Source organism: Coregonus clupeaformis, chromosome 15 (assembly GCF_020615455.1).
Source record: "Coregonus clupeaformis isolate EN_2021a chromosome 15, ASM2061545v1, whole genome shotgun sequence".
NCBI classification, from domain to species: domain Eukaryota; kingdom Metazoa; phylum Chordata; class Actinopteri; order Salmoniformes; family Salmonidae; genus Coregonus; species Coregonus clupeaformis.
Genome location: NC_059206.1, coordinates 22,805,768 through 22,825,579, shown reverse-complemented (window position 1 = coordinate 22,825,579; position 19,812 = coordinate 22,805,768). Strand labels below are relative to the sequence as shown.

Below are 19,812 nucleotides of genomic sequence, written 5' to 3'. Positions count from 1 at the left end.
TGTATTGAAGTCAATGTACCCAGAGCGGGACAGAAACTAGCTGTCCTCCGGCTATACCATGGTGCTACCCTACAGAGTGCTGTTGAGGCTACTGTAGACGTTCATTGCAAACAGTGTGTTTTAATCAATTATTTGGTGACTTGAATATATTTAGTATAGTTTTATCTAAGAAGGATAACTTTTTTAATGTTTCATTATAAAAAATGTTCTGAAATTCATTGAGGAGGATGGTCCTCCCCTTCCCCTGAGGAGCCTCCACTGGTGTTAATACTTTCTGAAGGCACTGTATATGTCATTAGAAGCTGTGTGAATATAAAGTCACTTCAACCTTAGATGGCTGCACCAGACCAGTTGGTGGCACCATAGGATACTAGAGCAATAACTATTGATCAAGTGGACTTTGTTTCATGCTAATTAATGTTAGATTTAAATTATGCAGATGAACAATGTGAAATATCGTGATCTGTATGATCAAATATTGTTGCCCTATTATGCGGTCTGAATGTAGTGAAAAGTTAATATTTTTTTCGGGACAATTATAAACCAGAAGTCCTGCCGCTTGCGCAGTCAGCATATTACAGCTGTGAGAGTGTATTGAAGTATTTTGGAACGCTAATGTGGAGTGTACCAACTGAGATCCTAATCATTTACGCAAACTTCTAGACTAAACATCAGTTTCCTTGTGGTATTGAGAGATAAACATGGTAATGCTTTCACTAAAGGAAGATAGTTCCTGCCAAGGTTATTATAGTATTTGTGATTTACTATTAGTTTTTAGATATGATTTACTCATTTTTATTCAGTTTCAGTTTGATAAAAATATGTATATTTAGTTTTTATATTATTTAGTTTTCGTTTTAGTGTTAGTGTTAGGGCCAGGAAGTAGCCTTATGCATGGAAGGCAAGGAGCCATTTATGTGTTGTAGGCCTATAGCAGGGGTACTCAAGTACTATTTGAGATAGTCCAGTCATATACATTTTCTAGGTGGCAAAGGTCCATATGGATATAGTCATTTATCGGCGTAGTAACAAACCCCCACCTCGCAACCCATGCGACTCCAAACTGTTCACGCCCTACTTGTTGGCAGAGAGAAAAAATGGCAGTTTTAAAGCTCATTTTCGGCAATTCTACACATTATGCATCGAGCGAAGAGAACATTTAGCAGTTTTAAAGCTCATTTCCTGCAATTCTACAAATGTTCCACGTCTTATGTGTGTTCATATAATACCAGGAGTCGAATATACAGTGCCTTCGGAAAGTATTCAGACCCCTTGACTTTTTCCACATTTTGTTACGTTACAGCCTTATTCTAAAATGGATAAAAAATTTAAAAAACACAGCAATCTACACACAATACCCCATAATGACAAAGCGAAAACAGGTTGTTAGAAATTGGAACTCGGTACTGAGTGTTTTTATGCGCTACGCGCTTCAGCACTCTGCGGTCCCGTTCTTTGAGATTGTGTAGCCTACCACTTTACGGCTGGGCCGTTGTTGCTCCTAGACGTTTCCACTTCACAATAACAGCACTTACAGTTGACCGGGGCAGCTCTAGCAGGGCAGAAATTTGACAAACTGACTTGATGGAAAGGTGGCATCCTATGACGGTGCCATGTTGAAAGTCACTGAGCTCTTCAGTAAGGCCATTCTACTGCCACTGTTTGTCTATGGAGATTGCACGGCGTTGTGCTGGATTTTATACACCGGTCAGCAACGGGTGTGGCTGAAACAGCCAAATCCACTAATTTTAAGGGGTGTCCACATACTTCCTTCGGAAAGCATTCAGACCCCTATACTTTTTCCACATTTTGTTAAATTACAGCCTTGCACACTTTTTTATATCCCTCAGCAATCTACACACAATATCCCATAATGACGAAGCGAAAATGGGTTTATAGACATTTTTGCTAATTTATTAAAAATAAAAAACTGAAATATCTTATTTACATAAGTATTGAGACCCTTTGCTATGAGACTCGAAATGGATCTCAGGTGCATCCTGTTTCCACTGATCATCCTTGAGATATTTCTACAACTTGATTGGAGTCCACCTGTGTTAAATTTAAGTATTCACCCCCCTTGGCATTTTTCCTATTTTGTTGCCTTACAACCTGGAATTAAAATTGATTTTTTGTGGGTTTGTATCTTTTGATTTACACAACATGCCTACCACTTTGAAGATACAAAATCTTTTTTCTAGTGAAACAAACAAGAAATAAGACAAAAAAAACAGAAAACTTGAGCGTGCATAACTATTCACCCCCCCCCCCCCCCATGTAGCCACTGGGATTTTTGCCCATTCTTCAAGGCAAAACTGCTCCAGCTCTTTCAAGTTGGATGGGTTCCGCTGGTGTACAGCAATCTTTGAGTCAAACCACAGATTCTCAATTGGATTGAGGTCTGGGCTTTGACTAGGCCATTCCAATACATTTCAATGTTTCCCCTTAAACCACTCGAGTGTTGCTTTAGCAGTATGCTTAGGGTCATTGTCCTGCTGGGAGGTGAACCTCCAGGTTTCCCTCAAGAATGTCCCTGTATTTAGCGCCATCCATCATTCCTTCAATTCTGACCAGTTTCCCAGTCCCTGCTGATGAAAAACATCCCAACAGCATGATGCTGCCACCACCATGCTTCGCTGTGGGGATGGTGTTCTCGGGGTGATGAGAGGTGTTGGGTTTGCGCCAGACATAGCGTTTTCCTTGATGGCCAAAAAGCTCAATTTTTGTCTCATCTGACCAGAGTACCTTCTTCCATATGTTTGGGGAGTCTCCCACATGCCTTTTGGCAAACACCAAACGTGTTTGCTTATTTTGTCTTTAAGCAATGGCTTTTTTCTGGCCACTCTTCCGTAAAGCCCAGCTCTGTGGAGTGTACGGCTTAAAGTGGAGCTTTGCAGCTCCTTCAGGGTTATCTTTGGTCTCTTTGATGCCTATCTGATTAATGCCCTCCTTGCCTGGTCCGTGAGTTTTGGTGGGCGGCACTCTCTTGGCAGGTTTGTTGTGGTGCCATATTCTTTCCATTTTTTAATAATGGATTTAATGGTGCTCCGTGGGATGTTCAAAGTTTCTGATATTTTTTTATAACCCAACCCTGATCTGTACTTCTCTACAACGTTGTCCCTGACATGTTTGGAGAGCTCCTTGGTCTTCATGGTGCCGCTTGCTTGGTGGTGCCCCTTGCTTAGTGGTGTTGCAGACTCTGGGGCATTTCAGAACAGGTGTATATATACTGAGATCATGTGACAGATCATGTGACACTTAGATTGCACCCAGGTGGACTTTATTTAACTAATTATGTGACTTCTGAAGGTAATTGGTTGCACCAGATCTTATTTAGGGGCTTCATAGCGAAGGGAGTGAATACATATGCACACACCACTTTTCCGTTATTTATAGTATAGTAATTTTTTCCATTTCACTTCACCAATTTGGACTATTTTGTGTATGTCCATTACATGAAATCCATATAAAAATCCATTTAAATTACAAGTTGTAATGCAACAAAATAGGAAAAACGCCAAGTGGGATGAATACTTTTGCAAGGCACTGTACTGTGTAATTCTCAAAAATGACGTTGGAGTCAGCTTATGGTAGAGAAATTAACATTAAATGCTCTGGTAACAGCTCTGGTGGATATTACTGCAGTCAGCATGCCAATTGCACGCTCCTTCAAAACTTGAGACATCTGTGGCATTGTGTTTTGTGACAAAAATGCACATTTAAGAGTGGCCTTTTATTGTCCCCAGCACAAGGTGCACCTGTGTAATGATCATGCTGTTTAATCAGCTTCTTGATATGCCACACCTTTCAGGTGGATGGATTATCTTGGCAAAGGAGAAATGCTCAGTAACAGGGATGTAAACAAATTTGTGCACAACATTTGAGAGAAATAAGCTTTTTGTGCATATGGAACATTTCTGGGATCTTTTATTTCAGCCCATGAAACATGGGACCAACACTTTACATGTTGCGTTTTTTTAAATCTTTGTTCAGTGTATATATATACAGTGGGGAGAACAAGTATTTGATACACTGCCGATTTTGCAGGTTTTCCTACTTACAAAGCATGTAGAGGTCTGTAATTTTTATCATAAGTACACTTCAACTGTGAGAGACGGAATCTAAAACAAAAATCCAGAAAATCACATTGTATGATTTTTAAGTAATTAATTTGCATTTTATTGCATGACATAAGTATTTGATCACCTACCAACCAGTAAGAATTCCGGCCCTCACAGACCTGTTAGTTTTTCTTTAAGAAGCCCTCCTGTTCTCCACTCATTACCTGTATTAACTGCACCTGTTTGAACTCGTTACCTGTATAAAAGACACCTGTCCACACACTCAATCAAACAGACTCCAACCTCTCCACAATGGCCAAGACCAGAGAGCTGTGTAAGGACATCAGGGATAAAATTGTAGACCTGCACAAGGCTGGGATGGGCTACAGGACAATAGGCAAGCAGCTTGGTGAGAAGGCAACAACTGTTGGCGCAATTATTAGAAAATGGAAGAAGTTCAAGATGACGGTCAATCACCCTCGGTCTGGGGCTCCATGCAAGATCTCACCTCGTGGGGCATCAATGATCATGAGGAAGGTAAGGGATCAGCCCAAAACTACACGGCAGGACCTGGTCAATGACCTGAAGAGAACTGGGACCACAGTCTCAAAGAAAACCATTAGTAACACACTACGCCGTCATGGATTAAAATCCTGCAGCGCACGCAAGGTCCCCTGCTCAAGCCAGCGCATGTCCAGGCCTGTCTGAAGTTTGCCAATGACCATCTGGATGATCCAGAGGAGGAATGGGAGAAGGTCATGTGGTCTGATGAGACAAAAATAGAGCTTTTTGGTCTAAACTCCACTCGCCGTGTTTGGAGGAAGAAGAAGGATGAGTACAACCCCAAGAACACCATCCCAACCGTGAAGCATGGAGGTGGAAACAGCATTCTTTGGGGATGCTTTTCTGCAAAGGGGACAGGATGACTGCACCGTATTGAGGGGAGGATGGATGGGGCCATGTATCGCGAGATATTGGCCAACAACCTCCTTCCCTCAGTAAGAGCATTGAAGATGGGTCGTGGCTGGGTCTTCCAGCATGACAACGACCTGAAACACACAGCCAGGGCAACTAAGGAGTGGCTCCGTAAGAAGCATCTCAAGGTCCTGGAGTGGCCTAGCCAGTCTCCAGACCTGAACCCAATAGAAAATCTTTGGAGGGAGCTGAAAGTCCGTGTTGCCCAGCGACAGCCCCAAACCTGAAGGATCTGGAGAAGGTCTGTATGGAGGAGTGGGCCAAAATCCCTGCTGCAGTGTGTGCAAACCTGGTCAAGACCTACAGGAAACGTATGATCTCTGTAATTGCAAACAAAGGTTTCTGTACCAAATATTAAGTTCTGCTTTTCTGATGTATCAAATACTTATGTCATGCAATAAAATGCAAATTAATTACTTAAAAATCATACAATGTGATTTTTTGTTTTTTTGTTATAGATTCCGTCTCTCACAGTCGAAGTGTACCTATGATAAAAATTACAGACCTCTACATGCTTTGTAAGTAGGAAAACCTGCAAAATCGGCAGTGTATCAAATACTTGTTCTCCCCACTGTATATATATATATATATATATATATATATATATATATATACTTTATTATGGTAGTATGGTTCTACAACCTACAGTACTGCCATCCTAGCATGTGTCCACAGGATGGAATGATAGACCCAGAGCCTTGTGAAATGGTGTTTTGACTTCATAAGTAAAATATATGTGAGATGTCCAGTACATTGAGCTGATATGGCTTGCCCCAGTGTGAAAGCCAAACCTCAGTGAGTCCCCTAGGATAAGGTTTTAGTTTTCAGACTGCAGCAATCTCAGCTGGACCCAGCAGTGGACATCCCCAAAGTAATCACCATTCTGGAGCTCAGCCACCTCAGAATCCATAGGGAGAGGAAATGACAGACAGACGCTGAGGAGAAAAGCATTAGGCTACCTCACCAGCTGACAATAAAATCCCTCCTGCATTGGTTGGCATGAAGGATGGAATGGTATTGGCCCGGAACAGACCCCAAAACGATACACACACACGCAGGGACACACACACACACACACACACTGGTTGTGGTGTAAGATGTATTGGAAGTGGCCTGCTCACTGCCAAGGCAGACCCTAGTAGTTTTAATGTATTTGTGTCCAGCCTAAGTGCTCCAGCATATTACTGCAGACTGAATACAATACATCACAGCTTGGCTTGTCCTGTCTCTGGTCCAGCAATATAATACCTATAGTGCAAATACAATACCCTACCGCAGTGCAAATACAATACCCTACCGCAGTGCAAATACAATACCCTACCGCAGTGCTACGTGTTTTATCAAATTAAACCTCAGTTAGAGCAGCAGCTCACATTAATGTAATTAACTATAATGGGAATCATTTTAAGCCAATGACGTTAGGGTGAAATCGTTTTAAGCCAATGACATGTAGCAATCTTGGGGAGGGGGAATCCTGTTAAACCAATGACGTAGATTGTTGCATTATTTGGGCAGCAATAACTTTAAGCCATTGACATACTGTATCACAGTGTTAGTATCCAGTATGCTCTAACCCAATCTTAATCCAAGACCACCTGTTCATTTCTCTCTCTCTCTCTCTCTCTCTCTCTCTCTCTCTCTCTCTCTCTCTCTCTCTCTCTCTCTCTCTCTCTCTCTCTCTCTCTCTCTCTCTCTCTCGCTCTCTCTCTCTCGCTCTGTCTCTCTGTCTCTCTGGGTTCCCTCTGGGTTCCCTCTGACACTCCACTAGCCTCTGTCTCTATCAATTTATTAATCTCTCCCTCCCTCCCACACATGCTCTCCCCCTCGAGCAGCCTTCCACCCCCTCTCTCCCATCTCTACTTTCCTCACTCAACCCCCCCCTCTTTCTCACTCTACCCTTTTCCCTTCTCTCCCTCTCTCTTATTCCCTCCCTCCATTCTCTCTCTCTCCTATTAGACAGAGTTGTGTAACGAACTGTGGTGCTGTGTGTTTAATCCGCCTTCCACTAAGCCACCTCAGTCATGTGACTCCCTAAACTCGTCCCTGTCTGTCTGTCTGTCTGTGTGTTGTCATGCTGCTAATGGAGGAAACGTTGTTTGGATTTTGTTTTGGCATTACTTGGACGTTGATTGGATGTTGAATGGATATTGATGCTTGATGCCTGGGACTTGCCGATGGTGGAATTGCATTGTTAGCAAACTGCTGTTACTGCACCTGTACAGTGAATAGGGACATTGACTTTTGGGAATAACTTTTGGGATTTAGTTTGGACGTTACTGGGAAGTTGCTGGAATGTTGGATGTACTTGGATATAACGTGGACTTATAAAAATATACATATTTTATTAGTAGGTAAATGTTTTAATATATCTGGTGCAGAGCTGAATGGTGACTGAGGACATACACACACAGGATGTGGAGAGGAAGTGTTGTCTTGATTGGATTAAGGATTTATATGTGATTATGTCATTTAGTGTCATTCAGTGCCAGTGGTGTATTCACTTATATTGTAAGTCTCTCTTGTCAAGATTGACAGTACAGTAAAGTAGTCTCTTCTTACCCTTGCGTGTATGTGTCATCCCACAGACATCTTCTGAGACTACTGATAGATCTCACCACATAGACTTGACCAAATCAAGTATTACAATGTTTCCTCTCACCCAGTGTAACTCAAGTATGTGTCTCTTCTCTCCTCCTACAGGTCTGAACCATGATGCTTTCCATCGTGGCTGTTTGATGATGCTGCTGCTGCTGCTTGGGTAGAGCGGCTCGTTGAGACGACCCTCCAACCCCCCTCCTAGCTCCCTGTTCACCCTACTCCTCAGCCACCATGTTGATCAAGGAGTACCGGATCCCCATGCCCATGAGTGTGGAGGAGTACCGCATCGCCCAGCTCTACATGATCCAGGTGGGTGGTTACTGGCTAGCATACAAGATACGGCACATAGAATACATATATCATGTAGCATAGTATTGCATGGCTAACATGCGTCATACAGGATACAATACCTAGCATAGCATTGCTAACACACAGCATGCAGAATACAACATATAGCACACGGAGCATCACATAGCATATACAGTGCATTCGGAAAGTATTCAGACCCCTTGACTTTTTCCACATTTTGTTACGTTACAGCCTTATTCTAAAATGGATTAAAAAATAATAATTCTCATCAATCTACACATACCTCATTTACATACGTTTTCAGACCCTTTGCTATGAGACTCGAAATTAAGCTCAGGTGCCTCCTGTTTCCATTGATCATCCTTTAGATGTTTCTACAACTTGATTGGAGTCCACCTGTGGTAAATTCAATGGATTGGACATGATTTGGAAAGGCACACACCTGTCTATATAAGGTCCCCCAGTTGACAGTGCATGTCAGAGCAAAAACCAAGCCATGAGGTCGAAGGAATTGACCGTAGAGCTCTGAGACAGGATTGTGTCGAGGCACAGATCTGGAGAAGGGTACCAAAACATTTCTGCAGCGTTGAAGGTCCCCAAGAACACAGTGGCCTCCAAGTTTGGAACCCCCTTCCTAGAGCTGGCCACCCGGCCAAACTGAGCAATTGGGGGAGAAGGGCCTTGGTCAGGGAGGTGGTCACTTTGACAGAGCTCCAGAGTTCCTCTGGGAGATTGGAGAACCTTCCAGAAGGACAACCATCTCTGCAGCACTCCACCAATCAGGCCTTTATGGTAGAGTGGCCAGACGGAAGCCACTCCTCAGTAAAAGGCGGATGACAGCCCGCTTTGAGTTTGCCAAAAGGCAGCTAAAGGACTCTCAGACCATGGGAAACAAGATTCTCTGGTCTGATGAAACCAAGATTCAACTTGGCCTGAATGCCAAGCATCACGTCTGGAGGAAACCTGGCACCATCCCTACGGTGAAGCATGGTGGTGGCAGCATCATGCTGTGGGGATTTTTTTTTCAGTGGCAGGGACTGGGAGACTAGTCACGATAGAGGGAAAGATGAACGGAGCAAAGTACAGAGAGATCCTTGATGAAAACCTGCTGCAGAGCGCTCAGGACCTCCGACTGGGGCGAAGGTTCACCTTCCAACAGGACAACGACCCTAAGCACACAGCCAAGACAACGCAGGACTGGCTTTGGGACAAGTCTCTGAATGTCCTTGAGTGGCCCAGCCAGAGCCCGGACTTGAACCCGATCAACATCTCTGGAGAGACCTGAGAATAGCTGTGCAGCGACGCTCCCCATCCAACCTGACAGAGCTTGAGAGGATCTGCAGAGAAGAATGGGAGAAACTCCCCGAATACCGGTGTGCCAAGCTTGTAGCGTCATACCCAATAAGACTTGAGGCTGTAATCGCTGCCAAAGGTGCTTCAACAAAGTACTGAGTAAAGGGTCTGAATACTTATGTAAATGTAATATTTCAGTTAAATGTTTTTATAAATGTGCTAACATTTCTAAAACCCTGTTTTTGTTTTGTCATTATGGGGTATTGTGTGTAGATTGATGGGGGGGGGGACGACAATTTAATCCATGTTAGAATAAGGCAGTAGTGTAACAAAATGTGGAAAATGTCAAGGGGTCTGAATACTTTCCGAATGCACTGTATGGAATATAACATTGTCCTAAAACAATGGTCTAGGTCACAGAGACATTAGATTGTTGCTGTGACCCAGGAGCCCTACTGACCCTCGATCAGGTGTTAGGTTGGTGCATTCTTGCTTGCGCATGTGTGTGTAACATGGTGTCAGGTTGTGTTCATGGTTCAGGTCACCAGTTTAATGTGAGCTTTCTAATGCCAGCTGGCTCTCCATATGCTTGTCGCCTATGTTTCATGCACACTCTCTCTTTCTCTCTCTAGAGGAGGAAAATATTAGCACGTTGGTTTCGGGGGTACAAAGTGTTGTTGTAGACAATATGAATGGAACGGAACCCACGCTACAGTATCTACTTCTGAAGAACAGATCTTTCCTAGGACAGTCGCAGCCAACCAGTGATGTGACTCCAGGACATTATCCTAGAGGATTATGGGTGATTAGGTCACCTGGTGACCCCTGACGGAGTACAGTCTGTTAGACCAACACTTGATGAAGCTTCATGTGCTGCCTGTTTTTAATGTTAATGTAAATGTTGTAAACCTTACCCACAAACACTCAGTCTCTCCTCCGGGGCAGCGTCACAGCTGACCGGTTGGTAGCCATGGTAACCAGTGACATCAGCAGCAGCGTGGCAGTGGCTGCCATCATTTGTTTGCAGTGAGAATAAAAGACTGAGAGAGAGGGAAGGTGATTGGGGGAAGCAGATAGAGAAAGGGGGGAGGGAAGGGAAACGTAAAGAGGGAGACTTACAGAGGAACGGGCAGAGACTGATGGAAAGAGACAAACAGAGAAAGAGAGAGGCAGAGAAAGGCATTGAGATGGAGGGAAATGAAGAAAGAGAAGTCAAGATGATGACAATGTTACACTGCTGATTTTGCAGTGGTGGAAAAAGTACCCAATTGTCATACTTGAGTAAAAGTAAAGATACCTTAATAGAAAATGACTCAAGTAAAAGTGAAAGTCACCCAGTAAAATCCTACTTGAGTAAAAGTCTAAAAGTATTTGGTTTTAAATATACTTAAGTATCAAAAGTAAATGTAATTGCTCAAATATACTTACATTTCAAATTTCTTATATTATACCAGATGGCACCATTTTCTTGTTTTTTAAATTAACGGATAGCCAGGGGCACGCTCCAACACTCAGACAACATTTAGAAATGAAGCATGTGTTTAGTGAGTCCGCCAGATCAGAGGCAGTAGGGATGACCAGGGATGTTCTCTTGATAAGTGTGTGAATTCGAATATTTTCCTGTCCTTCTAAGCATTCAAAATGTAACAAGTACTTTTGGGTGTCAGGGAAAATGTATGGAGTAAAAAGTACATCATTTTCTTAAGGAATGTAGTAAAGTAAAAGTAAAAGTTGTCAGAAATATAAATAGTAAAGTAAAGTACAGATACACCAAAAAACGACTTAAGTAGTACATTCAAGTATTTTTACTTAAGTACTTTACACCACTGTGATTTTGTTATCCCCTCGATTGGAGAGGGTGTCTGTGTGTGTGTGTGTATGTATGGTGTTGCGTATGTGTGTGTGCGCCAACTTAGAGACAACATTTAGGGAGAAAAGAGGACAACAGACAGTAGGATGGAGAGCCAGCTCATGTTTGTCCTTTTCATATGTCCATGTGGAAGACTGGAGGGCTGCAATGTGGACTGTGCTTCATATACTGTATATAATTGGTACTTATTGATACATTACTCTCACTTATTGGTCACATACTAGGCCCACACACACCTGGTTTCCTTGGGCTGAAGTAATCATTTGTAAGGCTGGAAGAGACTGACTCTGCAGTGTAGACCTTGAGGACCTGTTTCATGCTAACCTTGTGTGTGTATGTGTGTTTGTGTGTCTTTTTGCTAACCTTGCGGTATCATATAAATTATTCAGCGGTAACTGGGGCCCAGCAGAAATCAGACCTCAGCAAAGCCAAAACATTACTATTCCTGTGGTACTCTCGGTCTCTGCTGCCCTCTCAGCTTCCAGCCCAGCACAGCATGCCACCATTACTTACTCACACTAATTTCTCTCCATATTCCTCTCTTTCTATCTTTCAGTCGTTTTAGTCCGCTTTTCTTTTCTTTCTACCCCCGGGCTGACCCTCCCCTCCATGCATGTCCTCAGGATCAGATACTGAAACCAAGGAACTCTCTATTGGCTCCCGAGACATTTTCCTTTTCCTTTTTGTCGCTGAATTTTTTTTTTCTTTTTGTCTGTTTGTCCTTGGTGCCTGGGCTTTACTGTTCCTCTCAGCACAAAACGTTCAATCTTCAGGCAGATTCCTGGAAACACTATTTTCTGTCCATGACAATGTTTTTCTCACTTCTCTGTCTTTCTTCACTCTTGCAAGCACCATGTCATAGATGGAAGTACTTGGTGCATCTCAATAGTTTAAAGTGGCTTCCTCTCCTCACCTCCTTTTCTCCCTCTGCACTGCTGTCAATGTCAAACCACTGGACAGGTGAAAGCAGATTCCTAGTAGGCTTCCTAACATGTAGCTTTTTTTCCCACCTAGCTCACGTTTTCAAAGAGGAGATGAGGAAAGGAACAGACCTAGGTTCAAATACATGCATATTTAATTAATTGTTATTTAAATACAAATGTTCTGTGTATTTGAGTATTTCCAATAACATTTGACATTTACATTTTAGTCATTTAGCAGACACTCCCCACTGGGCACACCACGTCATTTCAACGTGGAAATGTTATTCATATTTGGTTGAGACGTTGATCAATGAGATACCTTTATTCACCCACTCAAAAAGACAGCCAGAAGTTTGTTGAATTCCCAATGGTTTATCACTATGCTTTCAACCTACTAAATATACAACCAAATTCCAATGGGAATACAATGTCAGATATTTATGCAACAATTTAATGTGTTATCACTGTGCTTCATCTAATAGCACAACCAAATGAACTGGATTGCAGTTGAGATTACATTCAAAGATCAATGCTGTTCAAGAGTGTACACACATTTTTATGGCAATTTTGAAGATCTCCACAGACCTGCGACCTTTGCATGCTATTTTGAACATGCATGTTTCCATGATTACATAAGAAGACATTTATAGTTACATTGTGCTAACCTCAAAATGTGGCCATGGATGTGTTTATATTTATTAAGGATCCCCATTAGCTACTCTTCCTGGGGTCCAAACACATTAAGGCACTTACATTACACATAAAACAAAAGATAAAACAGTACATCATATAACATTGTTACACCACTACATATCTACAACACAAAATGTATGATACCACTATACAACAATATTACAATGTACACTACCGTTCAAAAGTTTGGGGTCACTTAGAAATGTCGTTGTTTTTGAAAGAAAAGCAATTTTTTTGGCCATTAAAAGAACATCAAATTGATCAGAAATACAGTGTAGACATTGTTAATGTTGTAAATGGCTATTGTAGCTGGAAACGGCTGATTTTTAATGGAATATCTACATAGGCGTACAGAGGCCCATTATCAGCAACCATCAGTCCTGTGTTCCAATGGCGCGTTGTGTTTGCTAATCCAAGTTTACCATTTTAAAAGGCTAATTGAAAACCCTTTTGCAATTATGTTAGCACAGCTGAAAACTGTTGTGCTGATTTAAAGAAGCAATAAAACTTGAGACTAGTTGAGTATCTGGAGCATCAGCAATTGTGGGTTCGATTACAGGCTCAGAATGGCCAGAAACAAATAACTTTCTTCTGAAACTCGTCAGTCTATTCTTGTTCTGAGAAATGAAGGCTATTCCATGTGAAAAATTGCCAAGAAACTGAAGATCTCGTACAACGCTGTGTACTACTCCCTTCACAGAACAACGCAAACAGGCTCTAACCAGAATAGAAAGAGGAGTGGGAGGCCCGGGTGCACAACTGAGCAAGAGGACAAATACATTAGAGTGTCTAGTTTGAGAAACATATCTCAGACTGCCCATCTTAATCTTTTATTTTTATTGGCCAGTCTGAGATATGGCTTTTTCTTTGCAACTCTGCCTAGAAGGTCAGCATCCCGGAGTCGCCTCTTCACTGTTGACGTTGAGACTGGTGTTTTGCAGGTACTATTTAATGAAGCTGCCAGTTGAGGATCTGTGAGGCATCTGTTTCTCAAACTAGACACTCTAATGTATTTGTCCTCTTGCTAAGTTGTGCACCAGGGCCTCCCACTCCTCTTTCTATTCTGGTTAGAGCCAGTTTGCAGCTACAATAGTCATTTACAACATTAACTATGTCTACACTGTATTTCTGATCAATTTGATGTTATGTTAATGGTTTAAAAAAAGTGCCCGTATGCGTGTGTCTGTACCTGTGTGTGTCTCTTCACAGTCCCCACTGTTCCATAAGGTGTATTTTTATCAGTTAAAAAAAAATCTGATTCTACTGCTTGCATCAGTTACAGTGGGGAGAACAAGTATTTGATACACTGCCGATTTTGTAGGTTTTCCTACTTACAAAGCATGTAGAGGTCTGTCATTTTTATCATAGGTACACTTCAACTGTGAGAGACGGAATCTAAAACAAAAATCCAGAAAATCACATTGTATGATTTTTAAGTAATTAATTTGCATTTTATTGCATGACATAAGTATTTGATCACCTACCAACCAGTAAGAATTCCGGCTCTCACAGACCTGTTAGTTTTTCTTTAAGAAGCCCTCCTGTTCTCCACTCATTACCTGTATTAACTGCACCTGTTTGAACTCGTTACCTGTTTAAAAGACACCTGTCCACACACTCAATCAAACAGACTCCAACCTCTCCACAATGGCCAAGACCAGAGAGCTGTGTAAGGACATCAGGGATACAATTGTAGACATGCACAAGGCTGGGATGGGCTACAGGACAATAGGCAGGCAGCTTGGTGAGAAGGCAACAACTGTTGGCGCAATTATTAGAAAATGGAAGAAGTTCAAGATGACGGTCAATCACCCTCGGTCTGGGGCTCCATGCAAGATCTCACCTCGTGGGGCATCAATGATCATGAGGAAGGTGAGGGATCAGCCCAGAACTACACGGCAGGACCTGGTCAATGACCTGAAGAGAGCTGGGACCACAGTCTCAAAGAAAACCATTAGTAACACACTACGCCGTCATGGATTAAAATCCTGCAGCGCACACAAGGTCCCCCTGCTCAAGCCAGCGCATGTCCAGGCCCGTCTGAAGTTTGCCAATGACCATCTGGATGATCCAGAGGAGGAATGGGAGAAGGTCATGTGGTCTGATGAGACAAAAATAGAGATTTTTGGTCTAAACTCCACTTGCCGTGTTTGGAGGAAGAAGAAGGATGAGTACAACCCCAAGAACACCATCTCAACCGTGAAGCATGGCGGTGGAAACATCATTCTTTGGGGATGCTTTTCTGCAAAGGGGACAAGACGACTGCACTGTATTGAGGGGAGGATGGATGGGGCCATGTATCGCGAGATCTTGGCCAACAACCTCCTTCCCTCAGTAAGAGCATTGAAGATTTGTCGAGGCTGGGTCTTCCAGCATGACAACGACCCGAAACGCACAGCCAGGGCAACTAAGGAGTGGCTCCGTAAGAAGCATCTCAAGGTCCTGGAGTGGCCTAGCCAGTCTCCAGACCTGAACCCAATAGAACATCTTTGGAGGGAGGTGAAAGTCCGTATTGCCCAGCGACAGCCCCGAAACCTGAAGGATCTGGAGAAGGTCTGTATGGAGGAGTGGGCCAAAATCCCTGCTCAGGTGTCCCAAGTTCCTCTTTGTGACACCTGACCACACGACTGAACAGTAGTCCAGCTGCGACAAAACTAGGGCCTGTAGGACCTGCCTTGTTGATAGTGTTGTTAAGAAGGCAGAGCAGCGTTTTATTATGGACAGACTTCTCCCCATCTTAGCTATCAACATGTTTTGACCATGACAGTTTACAATCCAAGGTTACTCCAAGCAGTTTAGTCACCTCAATTTCCACATTATTAATTACAAGATTTAGTTGCGGTTTAGGGTTTAGTGAATGATTTTTCTCAAATACAATGCTTTTAGTTTTTGAAATATTTAGGACTAACTTATTCATTGCCACCCATTCTGAAACTAACTGCAGCTCTTTGTTAAGTGTTGCAGTCATTTCAGTCGCTGTAGTAGCTGACGTGTATAGTGTTGAGTCATCCGCATACATAGACACACTGGCTTTACTCAAAGCCAGTGGCATGTCATTAGTAAAGATTGAAAAAAGTAAGGGGCCTAGACAACTGTCCTGGGGAATTCCTGATTCTACCTGGATTATGTTGGAGAGGCTTCCATTAAAGCACACCCTCTTTGTTCTGTTAGACAGGTAACTCTTTATCCACAATATAGCAGGGGGTGTAAAGCCATAACACATAGGTTTTTCCAGCAGCAGACTATGATTGATAATGTCAAAAGCCACACTGAAGTCTAACAAAACAGCCCCCACAGTCTTTTTATCATCAATTTCTCTCAGCCAATCATCAGTCATTTGTGTAAGTGCTGTGCTTGTTGAGTGTCCTTCCTTATAAACGTGCTGAAAGTCTGTTGTCAATTTGTTTACTGTAAAATAGCATTGTATCTGGTCAAACACAATTTTTTCCAAAAGTTTACTAAGGGTTGGTAACAGGCTGATTGGTCGGCTATTTGAGCCAGTAAAGGGGGCTTTACTTTTCTTAAGTAGTGGAATAACTTGTGCTTCCCTCCAGGCCTGAGGGCACACACTTTCTAGTAGGCTTAAATTGAATATATGGGAAATAGGAGTGGCAATATCGTTCACTATTATCCTCAGTAATTTTCCATCCAAGTTGTCAGACTTGGATGGAAATTACAATGCTTGTCTTTCATCATTTGATCAGTTATAATTGGATGTGTAGTGTCAGCGTTTGTTGCTGGCATGTCGTGCCTAAGTTTGCTAATCTTGCCAATGAAAAAATCATTAAAGTAATTGACAATATCAGTGGGTTTTGTGATCAGTGAGCCATCTGAATCAATGATGGAGTTTGCCTTTTTGCCCAAAATGTCGTTTAAGGTGCTCCAGAGCTTTTTATTATCGTTCTTTATATCATTTATCTTTGTTTCATAGTATAGTTTCTTCTTCTTTTTATTCCGTTTAGTCACATGATTTCTCAATTTGCAGTACGTTTGCCAATCGGTTGTGCAGCCAGACTTATTTGCCATTCCATTTGCTTCATCCCTCTCAACCATACAATTTTTCAATTCCTCATCAATCCACGGGGATTTAACGGTTTTTACAGTCATTTTCTTAATGGGTGCATGCTTATTAGTAACTGGAATAAGCAATTTCATAAATGTGTTAAGTGCAGCATCTGGTTGCTCCTCATTACACACCACAGACCAACACATATTATTTACATCAACAACATAGGAATAACTACAAAACTTCTTATAGGGAAGGACATTCAACAAAACTACAGCTCAGTGTTCAACACCATAGTGCCCTCAAAGCTCATCACTAAGCTAAGGACCCTGGGACTAAACACCTCCCTCTGCAACTGGATCCTGGACTTCCTGACGGGCCGCCTCCAGGTGGTAAGGGTAGGTAACAACACATCTGCCACGCTGATCCTCAACACGGGGGCCCCTCAGGGGTGCATGCTCAGTCCCCTCCTGTACTCCGTGTTCACCCATGACTGCATGGCCAGGCACGACTCCAACACCATCATTACGTATGCCGACGACACAACAATGGTAGGCCTGATCACCGACAACGATGATACAGCCTATAGGGAGGAGGTCAGAGAGCTGGCCGTGTGGTGCCAGGATAACAACCTCACCCTCAACGTGATCAAGACAAAGGAGATGATTGTAGACTACAGGAAAAAGAGGACCAAGCACTCCCCCATTCTCATCGACGGGGTTGTAGTGGAGCAGGTTGAGAGCTTCAAGTTCCTTGGTGTCCACATCACCAACAAACTATCATGGTCCAAACACACCAAGACAGTCATGAAGAGGGCACGATAAAGTATGTTCCCCCTCAGGAGACTGAAAAGATTTGGCATGGGTCCTCAGATCCTCAAAAAGTTATACAGCTGCACCATCGAGAGCATCCTGACTGGTTGCATCACTGCCTGTTATGGCAACTGCTCGGCCTCCGACCGCAAGGCACTACAGAGGGTAGTGTGTACGGCCCAGTACATCACTGGGGCCAAGCTTCCTGCCATCCAGCACCTCTATACCAGGCGGTGTCAGAGGAAGGCCCTAAAAATTGTCAAAGACTCCAGCCACCCTAGTCATAGACTGTTCTCTCTGCTACTGCACGGCAAGCGGTACCAGAGCGTCAAGTCTAGGTCCAAAAGGCTTCTTAACAGCTTCTACCCCCAAGCCATAAGACTCCTGAACAGCTAATCAAATGGCTACCCGGACTATTTGCATTGTCCCCCCCTCTTTTACGCTGCTGCTACTCTCTGTTTATTATCTATACATAGTCACTTTAACTCTACCTACAGTGGGGGAAAAAAGTATTTAGTCAGCCACCAATTGTGCAAGTTCTCCCACTTAAAAAGATGAGAGAGGCCTGTAATTTTCATCATAGGTACACGTCAACTATGACAGACAAAATGAGGAAAAAAAATCCAGAAAATCACATTGTAGGATTTTTTATGAATTTATTTGCAAAATAACAAAAGTTTTGTCAATACTTTGTTATATACCCTTTGTTGGCAATGACACAGGTCAAACGTTTTCTGTAAGTCTTCACAAGGTTTTCACACACTGTTGCTGGTATTTTGGCCCATTCCTCCATGCAGATCTCCTCTAGAGCAGTGATGTTTTGGGGCTGTCGCTGGGCAACACAGACTTTCAACTCCCTCCAAAGATTTTCTATGGGGTTGAGATCTGGAGACTGGCTAGGCCACTCCAGGACCTTGAAATGCTTCTTACAAAGCCACTCCTTCGTTGCCCGGGCGGTGTGTTTAGGATCATTGTCATGCTGAAAGACCCAGACACATTTCATCTTCAATGCCCTTGCTGATGGAAGGAGGTTTTCACTCAAAATCTCACGATACATGGCCCCATTCATTCTTTCCTTTACACGGATCAGTCGCCCTGGTCCCTTTGCAGAAAAACAGCCCCAAAGCATGATGTTTCCACCCCCATGCTTCACAGTAGGTATGGTGTTCTTTGGATGCAACTCAGCATTATTTGTCCTCCAAACACGACGAGTTGAGTTTTTACCAAAAAGTTCTATTTTGGTTTCATCTGACCATATGACATTCTCCCAATCCTCTTCTGGATCATCCAAATGCACTCTAGCAAACTTCAGACGGGCCTGGACATGTACTGGCTTAAGCAGGGGGACACGTCTTGCACTGCAGGATTTGAGTCCCTGGCGGCGTAGTGTGTTACTGATGGTAGGCTTTGTTACTTTGGTCCCAGCTCTCTGCAGGTCATTCACTAGGTCCCCCCGTGTGGTTCTGGGATTTTTGCTCACCGTTCTTGTGATCAATTTGACCCCACGGGGTGAGATCTTGCGTGGAGCCCCAGATCGAGGGAGATTATCAGTGGTCTTTTATGTCTTCCATTTCCTAATAATTGCTCCCACAGTTGATTTCTTCAAACCAAGCTGCTTACCTATTGCAGATTCCGTCTTCCCAGCCTGGTGCAGGTCTACAATTTTGTTTCTGGTGTCCTTTGATAGCTCTTTGGTCTTGGCCATAGTGGAGTTTGGAGTGTGACTGTTTGAGGTTGTGGACAGGTGTCTTTTATACTGATAACAAGTTCAAACAGGTGCCATTAATACAGGTAACGAGTGGAGGACAGAGGAGCCTCTTAAAGAAGTTGTTACAGGTCTGTGAGAGCCAGAAATCTTGCTTGTTTGTAGGTGACCAAATACTTATTTTCCACCATAATTTGCAAATAAATTCATTAAAAATCCTACAATGTGATTTTCTGGAGAAAAAAAATGCTCAATTTGTCTGTCATAGTTGACGTGTACCTATGATGAAAATTACAGGCCTCTCATCTTTTTAAGTGGGAGAACTTGCACAATTGGTGGCTGACTAAATACTTTTTTCCCCCACTGTACATGTACATATTACCTCAATTACCTCGACTAACCTGTGCCACCACACATTGACTCTGTACCGGTACCCCCTGTATATAGCCTCGCTACTGTTATTTTACTGCTACTCTGTAATTCTTTTTAATTTTAATTTTTTTGTTATCTATTTTTTACTTAACACTTATTTTTCTTAAAACTGTATTGTTGGTTAATGGCTTGTAA

The 19,812-nt window shown here is 42.8% G+C and overlaps 1 protein-coding gene across 1 annotated transcript in view; it reads left to right on the top strand.

Annotated features, from left to right (window-relative positions):
- LOC121582772 (membrane-associated phosphatidylinositol transfer protein 2-like) overlaps positions 1-19,812 on the top strand; it is an 80,039-nt gene that overhangs the window by 29,847 nt on the left and 30,380 nt on the right. The window contains exon 2 of the mRNA XM_041898869.2: positions 7,737-7,943. Coding sequence (XP_041754803.2) covers positions 7,866-7,943 — 78 coding nt within the window. The 5' untranslated portion in view covers positions 7,737-7,865. The remainder of the gene's footprint in view (positions 1-7,736; positions 7,944-19,812) is intronic.